General features: G+C 33.6%; 1 protein-coding gene across 1 annotated transcript in view; it reads left to right on the top strand.

The window, feature by feature from the left end:
• OTOGL (otogelin like) overlaps positions 1–14,906 on the top strand; it is a 138,516-nt gene extending 123,610 nt beyond the window's left edge. The window contains exons 49-59 of the mRNA XM_021678549.2: positions 172–279; positions 1,670–1,771; positions 2,274–2,378; positions 2,464–2,504; positions 4,662–4,725; positions 5,798–5,976; positions 6,424–6,528; positions 9,749–9,868; positions 11,254–11,299; positions 13,954–14,033; positions 14,706–14,906. Coding sequence (XP_021534224.2) covers positions 172–279; positions 1,670–1,771; positions 2,274–2,378; positions 2,464–2,504; positions 4,662–4,725; positions 5,798–5,976; positions 6,424–6,528; positions 9,749–9,868; positions 11,254–11,299; positions 13,954–14,033; positions 14,706–14,906 — 1,151 coding nt within the window. The remainder of the gene's footprint in view (positions 1–171; positions 280–1,669; positions 1,772–2,273; positions 2,379–2,463; positions 2,505–4,661; positions 4,726–5,797; positions 5,977–6,423; positions 6,529–9,748; positions 9,869–11,253; positions 11,300–13,953; positions 14,034–14,705) is intronic.
• The last annotated feature ends 223 nt before the right edge of the window (positions 14,907–15,129 follow it).

The raw sequence follows: 15,129 nt of genomic DNA, 5'->3' as shown, positions 1-15,129 counted from the left end.
AACCAGCTGGTGTCTAGAGAATTACTGGGTGCTGAGTGGGAACCCTCCCCCACCAAACACACTTTGAGTTAGCAAGATATATATAAATTCAAAGAGAACTAAACCATACTACTTTATTTATTTTATCATTTCACTTTATACAATTTTTCAAATATCTTGGTGTTTCTGCAGAATGTGACCAATTGAAATGCCCCAGGATTTCAGTACCAGAATGCAGAGAAGACCAATTCATGATTCAAGTTCAACAGGAAGAGCCTTGCTGTTTTTCTCCTCTCTGTGGTGAGTGTTCTGTGAGATAACTTTTTTGAACCAAAGGGAGAATGTAGGGAAAATCTCTTATTTGATATGAATTTCATGGGACTGATGGTAACCAATATTCTGCTGATATACTGATAGGAATCCAACTGAATAAGAACAGTTGAAAAGAAAGTACGGCATTTTAAATGACTCGACAATTATTACAGTTAGCATTACTTTCTCTTATTATATATATGGGCTATATATATCAGTCAAAACATGCTCAAGACAATATGATTAAATTTTTTTTTTTCTTTAATAAGGCTTGTACCAGTTGTTTTTAGAGAAAAATTTAGCCTTGGCTTTCCTTGAAGAACCAACTGAAATAATGGACTCTGCTAAGCCATTAGAGAACCACTTTAAAACTTCATTTTATATATCATGTGTGATGTTATGTGTGAGCATAGTGATGATGGAAGAGAATGGTAGAAATGAAATGAAAGGTGTCTGGGAAAAGACTATAGGGAGTCATATATTCTGTCTGATGAAATGGACACTGAAAATTAAAAAGTTCTCTATTTTCCATTTCAAGTGAATTTTCATATCAAAGACTGGTGATTAATGTAGGTTTCAGGTGTACCTATGGAAATCAAAACACATCTCTTTGTACCAGTTCAGGTTCTCTGAGTGCAGGTGGCGAAATGGATTGCTTAAGGCTAGTTTACACACAACCAATTACTGGAAGGCTTGGGGATCAAGATTTTGTAGGATCAAGACGAAGCAGAAAAACCAAGCCCTGGAAAGGAGAGAAACCAGCTACTCCAGGGGGCAGTCACTAAGGACTGAGTCAGCAACATCCATTTCCTGCCCTGGTGTGCCTCTGTTTATGATTCAGATGCCATAGAAAGAGATTCTGATTTGTCTAATGTGGGTTGTTCCTACACAGAGGCCTGCTGAGAGTCAGGCACCTTTATTAAGAGTCATTCCAAGACAGTATGGGTGGGACATTTTGCCAGGGTCTTTCAGAGAATTGTAATTGAAGTGAACAGCCCAAAAGAACATGTGCCTACTCTATTAATATTCTTCCATAAATTGGAGTAATCAAGGGTAGCGAATTCAGAAAACTGAAGTAAATAAATCAATGACATTTTGATCCTAGGAAAAAGAAAGTTGCTCTAGAAATCTTAATGCTCTGTATTTCTGGTAAGATGGTGTTTTTCTTGGTCACTGTGCTCAGAAAGCATATAGCAATATACCTACTAGTACTGTTTTCATGACCAAATGAGGAGATCTGTTAAAGCCTTATTTTCCCTTTTTCCTATTTTATTAAACATTATTTCATGTTGATTTTTATATGTCTGTAGTAATCCAAATTAATAATTAGCTTGTTTTTAGCTCAGTTGTGATTTCTGGCTTTTTGTTTTACCTTCAGTTTGTGAATCTTGCACCGAACCTATTCCACTATGTACTGATGGGGAATTTCTCACTGTGGATCTTAATACTACACATTTCTGTTGTCCACGATATTACTGTGGTGAGTATATCTTAACTAATTTAAAATATTTAGATTTATCCAATATTTAAAAAGCCCCATGAATCTTCATTGCGCTGTTACATCAGAACTTCACTGAATTCTAGTATATAAAATATATATTAAGTATAGGTAATATTTTTATACATCTAAGAGCTCTTCTTGGATAATATCATTACCTCCCCAAAATAGATTACTATGACTTTTCTCATCATCCTAGAATTTCTAGCTTCCCAGGTGATTCCATACATTCTCTACTTCCTTTCTTTTATTGCATACCTGGCTTTTCTCAGGGCTCTTCACCTGCTGAGCTGTCCTAGTTCTACTACTGTTGTACTTGCTTGGGAGTCATGTATTCCATCCCCACCGATACATGGCAAGTGAGTGGTGAGAGAAATATGAGTCCATGCACGACATCAGCAGTGGCAGTGAATTAAATGGTAGGTAGTAAGGATAAGCTTTTACAAGAAGCTAACCTTTATCCGTGGAATTTTTTTCTATTTAGTTTGTGACCCAAATCTTTGTCCTGCACCACTACTCGACTGTGCAGAGGATATGAAGCTTGTCAAAGAAAATGTATCTGGTCAATGTTGTCCAACATGGCATTGCGGTAACTAATTTTCATACTTTGAAGTTTTATTACAGTACAGTGATATATTCTGACCAACATAAGTATGTTGATTTTTGCCTTTTAGAATGTAGCTGTGAAAACCTTGTTATGCCAACTTGTGAAGTGGTAAGAACACGTATTTTGATTGAATTGTCATATCATTTAAGTTAGTTTATTCTTCCTTTATCCCCCTTATTTCTGAGCTCTCGGAGTTAATGAAATTATCCTCATTAAATTATACTGAAGTTGATTAAAGTAACATGCTCTGGTATCAGGGAGCAGTAAACTCTTTTTATTTACTTGAGATAAGAAAAGGCAATCCATTATTTTTTTCACGGGTGACTGAATCTACTAGCCTTATATCTACTTCACTGGTCTTAAAATGAAGCAAAACATTGAAAAAAAGATTATCTCAATATTGAGAGGTGTCCCCAGTGATTCTTCAAGAAATTGTGCCAATGATGCTTCTATTGTGGAGAAGGAGGGGATATAAACATGTAACTGTTGGTATTTTCTTAAGAGTTATCTACGAACATTTTGTAAATAAGAAAGTTGAGGTCTAGAGAGAGCAAATGATTGACTGAGATCTTTAGGACTCAAACCAAGGGTGTTTTATGTCTGTGTGTGCTTTTGTGTATTCCTTTATTCTTTCTACTCTGCCATAACTCCTTCATTTCCTTTAGAAACTATAGCCCAGACGTAAGTCGAAATGAGAACAAAAGCAAGTTGAAACTGCCTTGTTTTTATTCCTGGCCTGGACTCTTCCTACCTGTGCTTCACTTTCCTCATCTGCAATATAAAAATAACAATACCTACATCATATCAATAAAATAAGTTAATATAAATTACTTAGATAGTACCTGATACATAGAAAGAGCTCAATAAGGATTAGCTAGAATTATTATGATAAAATAAACACAGTACTCAGAATGTTAACCACAAGGTACAGATCATCATGGAGAACTTTCTAGGGAAGTTAACCATCAAGAAAAGTTTGGAAGAAAGTGATAGTTTAGAATAATGGATGAAAGGAGCTGAACTATTTTAGATAGAGGCTAGGTTGAACATGAATAAATGCACCAAAGTGTGAGGTAAGAAATGTATGCTGAAAGATAGCAACCTTTCTCATGCCTTGAGAAAAAGCATCCAACTCTTGGTTTTGGCTCAGATCATGATGAGCTCAGGGTCATGAGATCAAGCCCCCATGTTAGGCTCTACACTCAGTACGGAGTCTGCTTGGCATTTTTCCCTCTTCCTCCCCCTCCCACCCCTGCCCCTCTCCTTAGTTGCACTTGTGCTCTCTCTCTAAAATAAATAAATAAATAAATAAATAAATAAATAAATAAATAAATAAATAAATATCTTTAAAAAAAGAAAAAAGAATCAAGTTAATTTTATTATTGATATCATATGAAAATTAAATGCACTCAGGAAAAGTTATTACTCAAAAATGCAATTCTTAAAACTTTAAACCTGGTACTACACTGAGAGGACCCTATATCGTTTCTGACAGGGCAATGCTTAAGATTGGTATGACAGCAATTTATTGACACCTAAAGGTTATACCGCATTTTCTGTGTGTCCACCCTATTGTAAGTTCTTTACCTGAATTGACCCATTTATTTCTCCAACTAAACCTAAGAGGTAGGCAGTGTTATCATACCCATTTTAGAGATGAGGGAAGTGAGGAGAAGCCTGACTCAGTAACTTCCCTGAGGTCCCACAGCTAGCAGGCAGCAAAGCCAGATGCGCACAGAGCAGCCTTGTTCCTGAGTCTGTGCTTTTAGTCCCTCTACTATACTCTTCTGCTCCTGCTTTATATGCTGTTGCAGCCTTGCTCCATGCAAACATCAGAACCTTGGACCACCTCTATAGAGAAGATCAAGAATGTTTGCACCAACCAAAATTTCTGGGATTAGCACATATTCTTTTATCTCCAACTATCCACTAGAAGCCCAGATTCCAACAATATTTTCAAGTTATTAAAGACCATAAAGATCATCTTCTCTACTTTCACTCATTTAATAGATAAAGAAATTAAAGTTTAAAGAGATTAAGTGATCCATAATCATATTGTTTATTGTGAATTTTTTCTGTAGGCTGCTAATTAAATGACCACTGTGTTAATCAAAGCCTGTTTACTATCAAATATTTATTAAGCACCTGATATGTGTCTGGCTGTGTGGTAGGGAACTTACTAAATGTTATACTGTGTATATATTTTTATAGTTGTCATATAATAAGCTGTACAAGTCATATTTAATACTAATATCTTTCTAATAGGGAGAATTTACTGCAATAGACTGGAACTTTCAGAGTGACTGTGGATGTGTACAGTATCTCTGTGGTAACTATGTTTTATCTAGCTTTTAAATGACATGAATATTATTGGTATCTATTGTTCACTATTAATAAATTAAAAATGATTTTCTTTGAGTTGTATTACACATTTTAAGCCATTTTGCCAGTTTTTTATTATAAAAGTGCACTATTATTTTTCAGTTGCCTCTTTTGTAATATCTCTAAATGTTCTGACAAATATGTTAATGGGACAGAAAAATGAATGTCTTTTTCAGAGGCTTTGCAGAATTTTAAAGTTGATTCTATGGTTCTTTTTAATATATATATTTAATATTTTAAATATAAACATCCAAAAGGGAGACTTATTGTTCACTGTGCTATCATTATGGATGTTAACATTGTAAAACATAGAACTGATTTTTCTATAAATTAACAAATCTTCATATTATGTATTAGTGGGTTAATAAAAAACCTTTTATTCAACAGCTTGAAACTTTTGCATTTTTATATGCAAGAAAGTTTAAATTCAGTTGTTGGCAAGGCACAAAGAGCTTCTGAGCTGAATCTTCATCACTAGCCTAGCCTAAATTAATACGCTTTTACTTTGTATCAACTACCTTCATCATTGAATACGATATACAAGGCTATATTTTGCATCACAACAAAATTGAAAATTTTCTCTCAAAAGAACCATTAAAAACCATAAAATGTTAGTGCCACCATGAAGAGCCCCACTACTGTTGATTTAGATATTGCTTCCATCTATATCTACTCCCCCAAATTGTCATGTTATGTTTCCAGAAGAGAGGATAACAAGTAGCTTGATGATAAGTCTAAAACTCTGGAATCTGCTATGAAGTATAGTTTTAAAGACAGTTCAAACAGTAAAGAGGAGTTGACTTTACAGATCACTTTCTTATTGTATGTTAAGGAATAAATGTGCTACATTCATTATTAAGTAAACTCTTGAGTTATTAAAATATAGAGGTAAAGATCTTCTTATTGGTTTTGGAAAAAAAATTGCACATCACAATGAAAACATAAATATAAGTAAAAGTTCCATTGATTGATTAATAAAAAACTCAAAATAGTACTTTTCATTGACTTTCTTTTCTTAGAAAAGGATGATGTGTGTGTATTTCAAGCAGTATCAGTATTGAATCCTGGCCAATCTATGATAAAGTATTTGGAAGGGGACTTTTGTTATACAGTGGAGTGTCTGGAAGAAAAAGATAACCATATAGGCTTTCACACTCTGAATTTTACAATGGTGAATTGCTCAAAAGAATGTGACATTGTAAGTATTCTTTGTAAGTCATTCCAGTGGAGAGTTAAATTAATCATAAAATGGCAGCTATAGAATTTTAACTAGTGAATACTGCATAAGTTTGAAGTATACACTTGAATAGTTCAATATTCTATTAATGTGTAATATATCTATACAATGCATATTTTCCTTTTCCTGTGTATGATCTTGAGCCTTATTATCTATTTATCTATATAGCTTGCTTGAGCTGCTTGATGAATCTTGGCTGCTAGATGTAAAGGCTAATAGTTTTCTTCACTTTCTAATACAGCTATATAAAGTCAATTATTATTTGAAGTGCCTCAAATTCAACCTTTAAATTGCTTACAGGTGTTCTGAGAGAGCATATAGTAATATTGGGAAGCACTTCCAGAATGGATTCATTAAAAATATTGGTATTGTTGTGTGGCTAATTAAATGTACTATCATTATACCCAGCACCAGGTGTACATTCCATCTCCAAGTGATTATGATTGCTGTGGTACCTGCAAAAATGTATCCTGCAAATTTCACATGGAAAATGGAACATCAGTTATATATGAGGTATGAATTCCTTAGTTCCTAAAATAAGTTCCTTGGAGGGTAGCTCTCTCTGCAATTTTCTGAAGATGATTTTATGTCAAATAAGTTTGAAAAATATCACACATGCACACACACACACACAGAATTCTACATACAATAAACACACTCATATACAGCACACAAGACACAGTTACATTTGTTACATTTTAAAGTTTCTGATAATTCCTGCTGTAAAGGAATATGTTTAAATCATTTCTGAAACTCATTTTAGTATAGATCCTCATTTTTTTTCCCAGATGTGAGGAAAATGGGCTTTGAGAATTGCTTATTCTAATTGTTAGACCAATGGAAAAAAAACCATTATTTTGTTCACTCATTTAAAATGAAACATTTTCTTTTATTTTTTTTATTATGCTCAGTTAGCCACTGTGTGGTATATCATTAGTTTTTGATGTAGTGTTCAATGATTCATTAGTTGCATATAATCACATATGCTCATCACATCACGTGCCCTCCTTAACGCCCATCACTCTGTTACCCCATCCCTCTGCCCCCTTCTCTCTGAAACCCTCAGTTTGTGTCCTGGGGTCCATAGTCTCTATGGTTCATCTCCCTCTCTGATTTCTCCCCCTTCAGATTTCCCTCCCTTCCTCTATGGTCCTCCGTGTTATTGCTTATGTTCCACATATGAGTGAAACCATATGATAATTGTCTTTCTCTGCTTGACTTACTTCACTTAGCATAATCCGCTCCAGTTCACCCATGTCGATGCAAATAGTGGGTATTCATCTTTTCTGATGGCTGAATAATATTCCATTTTATATATGTATCATATCTTTTTCATCCATTCATCTGATAAAATCTTAAAAAACAAAGGTGGGGGGTGCCTGGATGGCTCAGTCAGTTGGGTGCCTGCCTTCCACTCAGATCATGATCCCAGAGTCTGGGGATCGAGCCCCACATTGGGCTCCCTGCTCAGTGGGGAATCTGCTTCTCCCTCTGCCCCTCACCCCTCTCGTGCTCTCTCTTTCTCAAATGAATAAATAAAATCTTTAAAAGAAATTTAAAAAATGAAGCATTTTAACAGAAATCTGAAACTCACAATGTTAACATTTTATTATTTCAGGTATTTAAGATTTCAGTGGGTAAATAAAAGACTTAGAATATTTTTTACAAAGAAGACTTCAAGAGTCAGTAATGCTGTATCACATCTTTCTACCAAAAATAATATAATAATTATTCAGAACGCTCCTATAGTCTCATAATAACTCCATATAGGTTTATGGACTGACCTACTCCTTCCCTAGAAAAGAGAAAGGGAACTTTCTATTTTTAGTGCAGTTATTAGTGATGTCATCAGATTTAGGAGTGTGACTAATTCTTTATAACTTACATTACCTGAAAGTTGTTCCAATTTATTTTTGCCATTGTTAAGTGTTTTCATTAATAGTTTAATTATCTAGAGGTCTTACTTCTGGTGTTCTTAATTACATGGGATTAGTCACATATCCCCAAAACAGATTTCTCCAATCCTGTGCATTTTATTAAATAAGAAAGATGAATAATTGTCTTCTTGTGCCATAACCTATGTTTCGCAGTTATGTGCAAACTAGTGTTACCAATTTAAATAGTGTTGTTGATACTGTTTGTTTTATCCTAGCAATATTTCTATTTTATAATATATTATTTTAAAGAAGGGGCTTTGAAAACAAAACCTTCTAAAATGATGAGGAAGACATAGGTGTCAGTGAGAGAAAAGGAATCAGAATTTACTTGAAAAAAACACAGAAATTTGGGGCTTTTAGTAAAAGGGCAACATAAACTCTATAATCAATAAATCCAGGAACCATCTATTTATATGACTAGTATTCACAGTGATAGCCTGAAATGTAGATAAAAGACTAAATTATGTTCAGAAAATTTTTTGAGAACTCAACAAGTAATGCAATCAAGGTAAATATACATCAAGATGGTTAACTCCTGCTCTTTCAAAGATAAGCTTTAGTTATCTAGAAATCTAATTTCTGTGGAACAACTGATTTTTGATTTCAGATAAACAAGATTGTGCTATTTGAACTGGATATTAACAGAATTACTATTTGAATTTGAATATTTTATTTTCTCTTATACCTGGACTTGGAGATCTTTTCTAATTAAGGTTCATAGAAGATCTAAGGATATTTGTAAGTTAAAATAGAATCTGGAGAAAAGAAGTTCATCAAAATTCCTTACTGCACAAGGAATCTTTAAGCCAGAGTTTGGCTAGCATTTTATTTTTATTTATTTTATTTTTTTATTTTTTTTAAAGATTTTATTTATTTATTTGAGAGAGAGAATGAGAGGGGGGAGGGTCAGAGGGAGAAGCAGACTCCCCACTGAGCAGGGAGCCCGATGCGGGACTCGATCCCAGGACTCCAGGATCATGACCTGAGCCGAAGGCAGTCGCTTAACCAACTGAGCCACCCAGGCGCCCTTTTTTTTTTTTTAAAGATTTTATTTATTTATTTGAGAGAGAGAATGAGATAGAGAGAGCATGAGAAGGGGGAGGGTCAGAGGGAGAAGCAGACTCCCCGCTGAGCAGGGAGCCCATGGCTAGCATTTTAAAATGTGGGTTAAAAAATAAGAATATAGATCGACAACTACAGCTCAATAATTATGTTATAATATGTCCAGCTGCTTTTATTTCTAAATAAGAATTCTGAAATCAGGAATGAAATAAACAGTTATTATGTTTAAAAATTTGTTAAAGGAATAGGAATATGTTTTAAAACAATGATAAGGAATATAAAACTAGAAGCAAAAGTCAATTATCACTGTCATCCAAAGATTTTGTAATTGTTTTGTTGATAAGGGAGTAGAAGGAAGAATAAACAAATCTCAAGAAAGGAGGCATATTAACTAATATGATTTGTTGTTTTATAATTAGTGAGGGAATATTAAAACAAGACCTTTGTCACTTGGGCAAATTGGATAATTAATCTTGTAGTAGAAACACATACCTATTTGTTTCTTTCCTCTCTATCGCTTTATTTCACTTTTACATCTCAGTTCTAGTATGAAACCAAATACATATGCACACACACCATCTATGTATTTTTAATCCTTTTAGATAAGTTTGGGGATATTTCCAGATGGACATTGTATGCCACAGGAAGTTCTCTGCATCTTGGATAGGAAATATTCTACTTAAGAAACGTATCAGATTTTAATAAGCAAAACAGTAACTTTCTCTTATTTTTAGGAGGGGAGTACCTGGCACTATAATTGTACCACATACGAATGTGTTAAGACTGATGAAGGGACAATGATTCTGAACTACAATATGGTCTGTCCCCCTTTTAATGAGACTGAATGCAAAATGGTTTGTACTTTATCATATCTAAGAAAATGTAGTATTACATATAATTTAGAAAATATGTTTTCGAAGGTCGTACATAAAAACATTGTGGCTTATTTATTTGGTGTACGTTTTATTTTCATGTATACATAAAAGCTCATTATATTTCTTCAGTTTGCCATTTTGAGTTATAAATGGTGTTCCAAATAACTTTGATTCTCCCTGAACGGACATTGTGCTAGATCAAAGAATTATTGAAAAATCATTTGATCAGCAGACCTAGCCTCTCTTTCAGTATGAATTAATAATCAATTAGAGGTTGGCCAATTTTATTTCTTAAACACACAGCCAGATTTATGATGCCATTCCCTTTTTAATTCATGCTGGCCTAAATGAAATTTGTCTTAACTTCTCTGAGCACAGGCCATGGTGGAACCTGGCATATATCACAGCACTGCTGATCCTTTAGCTTAGATACCCTAATTCCTTATTCTCTCAGAGAAGAGTCCATTGGGAAAGTAGATTTTTGGAGCTGATAGATACTTTTTTCTTACAAGATCCTTCGTAGCTTTAACTATTTAGGAGATAGTAATCCCTAATGAAAAGTGAACTTTGTTCTATTGTGTAGGCAATATTTTTCTTAAGTATGCAGAAATAGCATAGTCTCACTGATTTTTTTTTTTCCCAAGATGTGCCCTTTTAGTGATGGTGGCTAGCTGGCTGGGTAGGTAGATATCGTATATAGTAAAGTAATAGAATTTCAGCTCTGGAAAGAATCTTAGGCATCATCTTATTTCCCAGATTCATTTTTATAGTGTAAGTTCTGTTACTTGAATTGTAATTAGCAAGTTACCAAAAGCAATTAGTGGCTTACTGTAAGAATTCAAAAAGATAATCAATAAAATTTTCTTAATTTAGTCTTAGGCAAGAGTCATCCTGAAGTGGTGGATATTTTTGAATAAAATGATAAAGAAAAAGATACATCATTTTAAAAATCAGTTATATTCAGGAACTTAGTCTTGTCTCATAGAGTACTTTAGGTTATTTCAAGGAGTTGAAAAAAACATAATGGCCTCTATTTAGAGTACCTATTAGTACTTTGCTTTGGTAAGAATTTTTTTAGTGTTATTTAAAATGTTTTTAAATAAATAAATAAATAAGTAAAGTGTTCTTCTAAGTAAGTTAATCTTTTTGCACTTTGTTTTACTAGTGAATAACAAAAATTTAAACAAAATATCAGCTCCTAATTTTAAAAACAAATTCTCATTAGAAATGGTTAAATTTCTATCATTTTCCTTTAAAGGCTTTGTGATATTTAATAAAAATACTGAGAGTTAGTGTTCTATTTCTAGTCCAAGAGGAAATAACAAACACTGTGAGTTTTGACTTTATTCCTTCTCTCTTCCTAGAATGAAGGGATTGTAAAGCTTTATAATGAAGGCTGTTGCAAGATCTGTAAGTGAGGACATATTACATGCATTAATTTGATAGATTAGTTTTAATTGCTCATGGTGATTATGATTTTTCTCATAAAATTCAGATCTTATGATGCAAGGAGGGAAGCACATTTTATAATGTTATTATTTAAATGTTTGTCATGTGGTTAATTATTTTATAATTTAGTCTTCTGGAATATGAATAAAGTATTTTTAATTTAGATGAATATTAACCTAAATATCAGAAATTTCTTTATTGTTGTATTTCCCAAAAGGTTTTGCATAGGATTTTAATAGGTTTTAAGTTAAAAAAAGTCTCTATAGTCAAATTTGCTTGGAACATGATGGGCTATACAAAGTTAGCCCATCTCAAAGATGAGAATGGCATTGTGACTTCAATAAGGACCTTGGATTCTGTAACTCCATGTTGATTATTAAGCAAGTAAGTACATCTTGTTATCCGAGAGCAGGCAGGGGAAGATCTATACAACTGACCATAATCCTGCTATTTATTGCCTGCCACACATCGGCACTATTATGCCCCCTGAAGACTGTATTGCAACCAAACTTCACAACAGTTCTGGGAGGTAGATGGGGAGGTAAGTATGGTTTCCCCTCCAGATAAGGAAATAAAGCTTCAGAAAAGTTGATTGCACTAATCAGTAATGGACTCAGGCCTGTCCAGTGCCCAGGCCCAGGACCTTTCACTTCTGCCAAGCTCTCTGAAGTTGCAGAAAAATACCAACCTACCTCAGTTTCTCCCATCTGACATGTAAGGACTTGTGAAATAGTTTCTGCTTCGGTATCACAGAATCCTTGTCTGCAGACTTTGCTTCTGGGTGACTGGGCTATCTTGGAGAGACTGGATGTTGGAAATGCCTCTTGGTACTAATAAGTTCAGCCAACTAACAATAAATTTATGCTGTCCCAGTTATATTCATTGTACGAATTAACTAATCAAACTGATTTCTATGAAGTGCCTGCCATGTATCAGGCACTCTTTTAGGCACTGGGACTATGATAGTGAATGATGCAATACCTGCATGCCTAGTGCATATTAGGAAGAAGGGGGAGAAACAATGAACACATAAATATATTGTGCCAGGTAGAGATGAGTGATATAAAGAAAAATAGTACAGAATAAAAGGGATGGAGAGTGGGGAGCTGGGTTCCTAATTTAAGTGAGTGGTTAGAGAATGCCTCTATGAGGAGGTATCATCTGGGTAGAGAATGAATGTCTTTGGAAATCCAGCCAGGAAGAATAAAAAGTATTGAAAGCAGAGGAAATAGCAAAGTTTGGCTAAGCACAGGGATGAAGGTGACAGAAAGAAGAGGGTAGGTACCTTATAGGTCACATTAAAGATGATTTCATTATTAACTAATCTTTCTTACATGAGAATAGAAAGGCTAATAAAGTAACTAACCACTGAGTGAAAGCACCATAAGGAACACACCAGCCTGCCCTCCATCACCAATTCTGAACCTCCGACCAGGCTATAGGTGGGAGGCCAGGGAAAGGAGAAGGAACAAGCCTAGGATTCTGAGGAGGAGCCATGAATGAGATGGAGGAAAAACAAAGGGGGTGTTTTGGAAGCCAAGTGTGGAAACTGTATCAAGGAGGAGAGAGTGATAGACTGGGCCAAATGCTGCTGAGAAATTAAGTAGGATGAGAACTAAGCTGTGACCTCCGAAGTTAGCACTTTGAAGGTCAAGAGTGACCTTGAGAAGGACAGTTTGATTTCAGGCAATCTCTGCTTCAACCGCAGTAGTTTAACTTTTAGATACTTTACATGTTGAAATTTCATATAAGCACTTAAAGATTTTGTGGCTAAACTAGTTTGGAAACTGGAGATCTAATTTCAGTCTTTTGCAAACAAGGAAACTCAGCAGAATGATTTCAGTGACTTTGCTAAAGTAACAAAGCAAGTTAGCGTCAGAGTGAAGTAAGAACCTTGGTCTTTTTGCATCCTGATTCAGGGGTTATTTATATCCACTATCCTATAGCATTAAATATATATTCTTAGCTGTATTATCAAGTGGTCATCCATCACACGCACAGAGGCATATTAATGTATCATTAATTAATACAAAGTATTTTAATGTGAAGTCATAAGAGATCATTTCAGAGCCATAAATACAAACTATAATTTGACTCATCCATACATTTCAAAATGGTTAATATATAATTCAATTACATTTATGTATGATTTTATCTTAACATCTATTAAGATAAAGTGGTTTTAAATCTGTTTTTAATTCTAAGATTTATGTATATATGTATAAATGCCTAATTATGTACATGTATATTTACTTCTACATACAATGTTTCATTATAAAAATAATATTTTTAGAATTTTAAACATTTTATCTCTCTATATGATACAAACATTGCATGTGTAGAATGTTTTGATTTATGATTATGATAACTATTCTAGGACAATAAGGTAAAGAGATAAGTATAATGCTAAAAATATGAGAAAATCTATTTAGAAAGTGAAAATAAATATCGAACGTAAAATATATGAAGGAAATTTTAAGTATACCTTAATATAGACTATATTTTATATAAATATATACATTATTTTATTTTAAATATAGGCATATGTTTAATTGAATTAAGAAACAATCTGACATGGGCCTTCTGATGAATAAATACATTCTATATTTTATCAGGCAAACGAGAAGAAAGAATATGCCAGAAAGTGATCATTAAATCAATCATAAGGAAACAGGACTGTATAAGTCAAAATCCTGTAAGTGGAAAAATATGATTTGTTACATAAAGGGCATGTGACTTTCCAAAAGTATATGTGTCACAGCACTAATATGTTTGTAAGTCAACAAAATGCTGAGTGTCACAATATTTAACTTTGAGATTATTCATACATTTTAATATTAAAATATTCTGTTTGTGAAGAAGTGTGAACTATTCTTAGCATAAATAATCAATAGTTATGAATCATAATTGCAATCTAGAGAGATGGAAATTAAAACCAAATATATTTGACTACATATTTTCTTAACTATGCAATTTAACTCAGCAAAAATAGTCTTAGTTTTAACTTTACCCCACTTAATGTGACCTATCCAATACTACAGTCTACATGAGCCATGGTACAATACAGATTACAATAGAATCATTAGATTGTGATGAACATTTTATACATACCTGACTAGTTATATGTGCAATTTATTTCAGAGTTTGATTTATGTCAGCCTTGCTGTCTTAGGCATCACCATGGAACATCTCTTGGACTTATTCAAGTTACTAAGTTTTAACTTGGTATTTTTTGCAGTCTTCTAACATAGAAGCTTGAGAGTTATTATAGTGATAATAAAGTTTTGCTTTCATTTGTTATCTTAGAGGAATTGAATAGCCAGTTTTTAAAAATTTTAAGAATTCTTTTCTCATTGTCTCCTTACAGGTAAATGTCGCATCTTGTGATGGAAAATGCCCATCTGCTACCATATATAACATCAATATTGAGAGCCATCTAAGATTCTGCAAATGTTGTCGTGAAAACGGAGTGAGAAACTTGTCTGTGCCTCTATATTGCTCAGGAAATGGCACTGAAGTCATGCATACCCTCCAGGAACCTATAGACTGCACATGCCAGTGGAACTAAACTTTTGGATTCTAGGAACTCTGTGCAATAATCATAATGTCAAGTGAAGTCACCTTCTAACACTATTATTTAGGCACTGGAAGATTTATACTATTTAACAATAACGTATTTTTCACACTATTGGGATATGGCAATTTAATACTTGGTACAAATATATGCAATTTCCTAGGAAAATATAGATGTATTGATTTACTCTATTTTAAAGAATCAAATGATTTTAAGT

The sequence above is a fragment of the Neomonachus schauinslandi genome, chromosome 5 (genome assembly GCF_002201575.2).
Source record: "Neomonachus schauinslandi chromosome 5, ASM220157v2, whole genome shotgun sequence".
Classification (NCBI taxonomy): Eukaryota; Metazoa; Chordata; class Mammalia; order Carnivora; family Phocidae; genus Neomonachus; species Neomonachus schauinslandi.
Note: the sequence above shows the minus strand (reverse complement) of the source record. Positions and strands in the feature narration are given on the sequence as shown.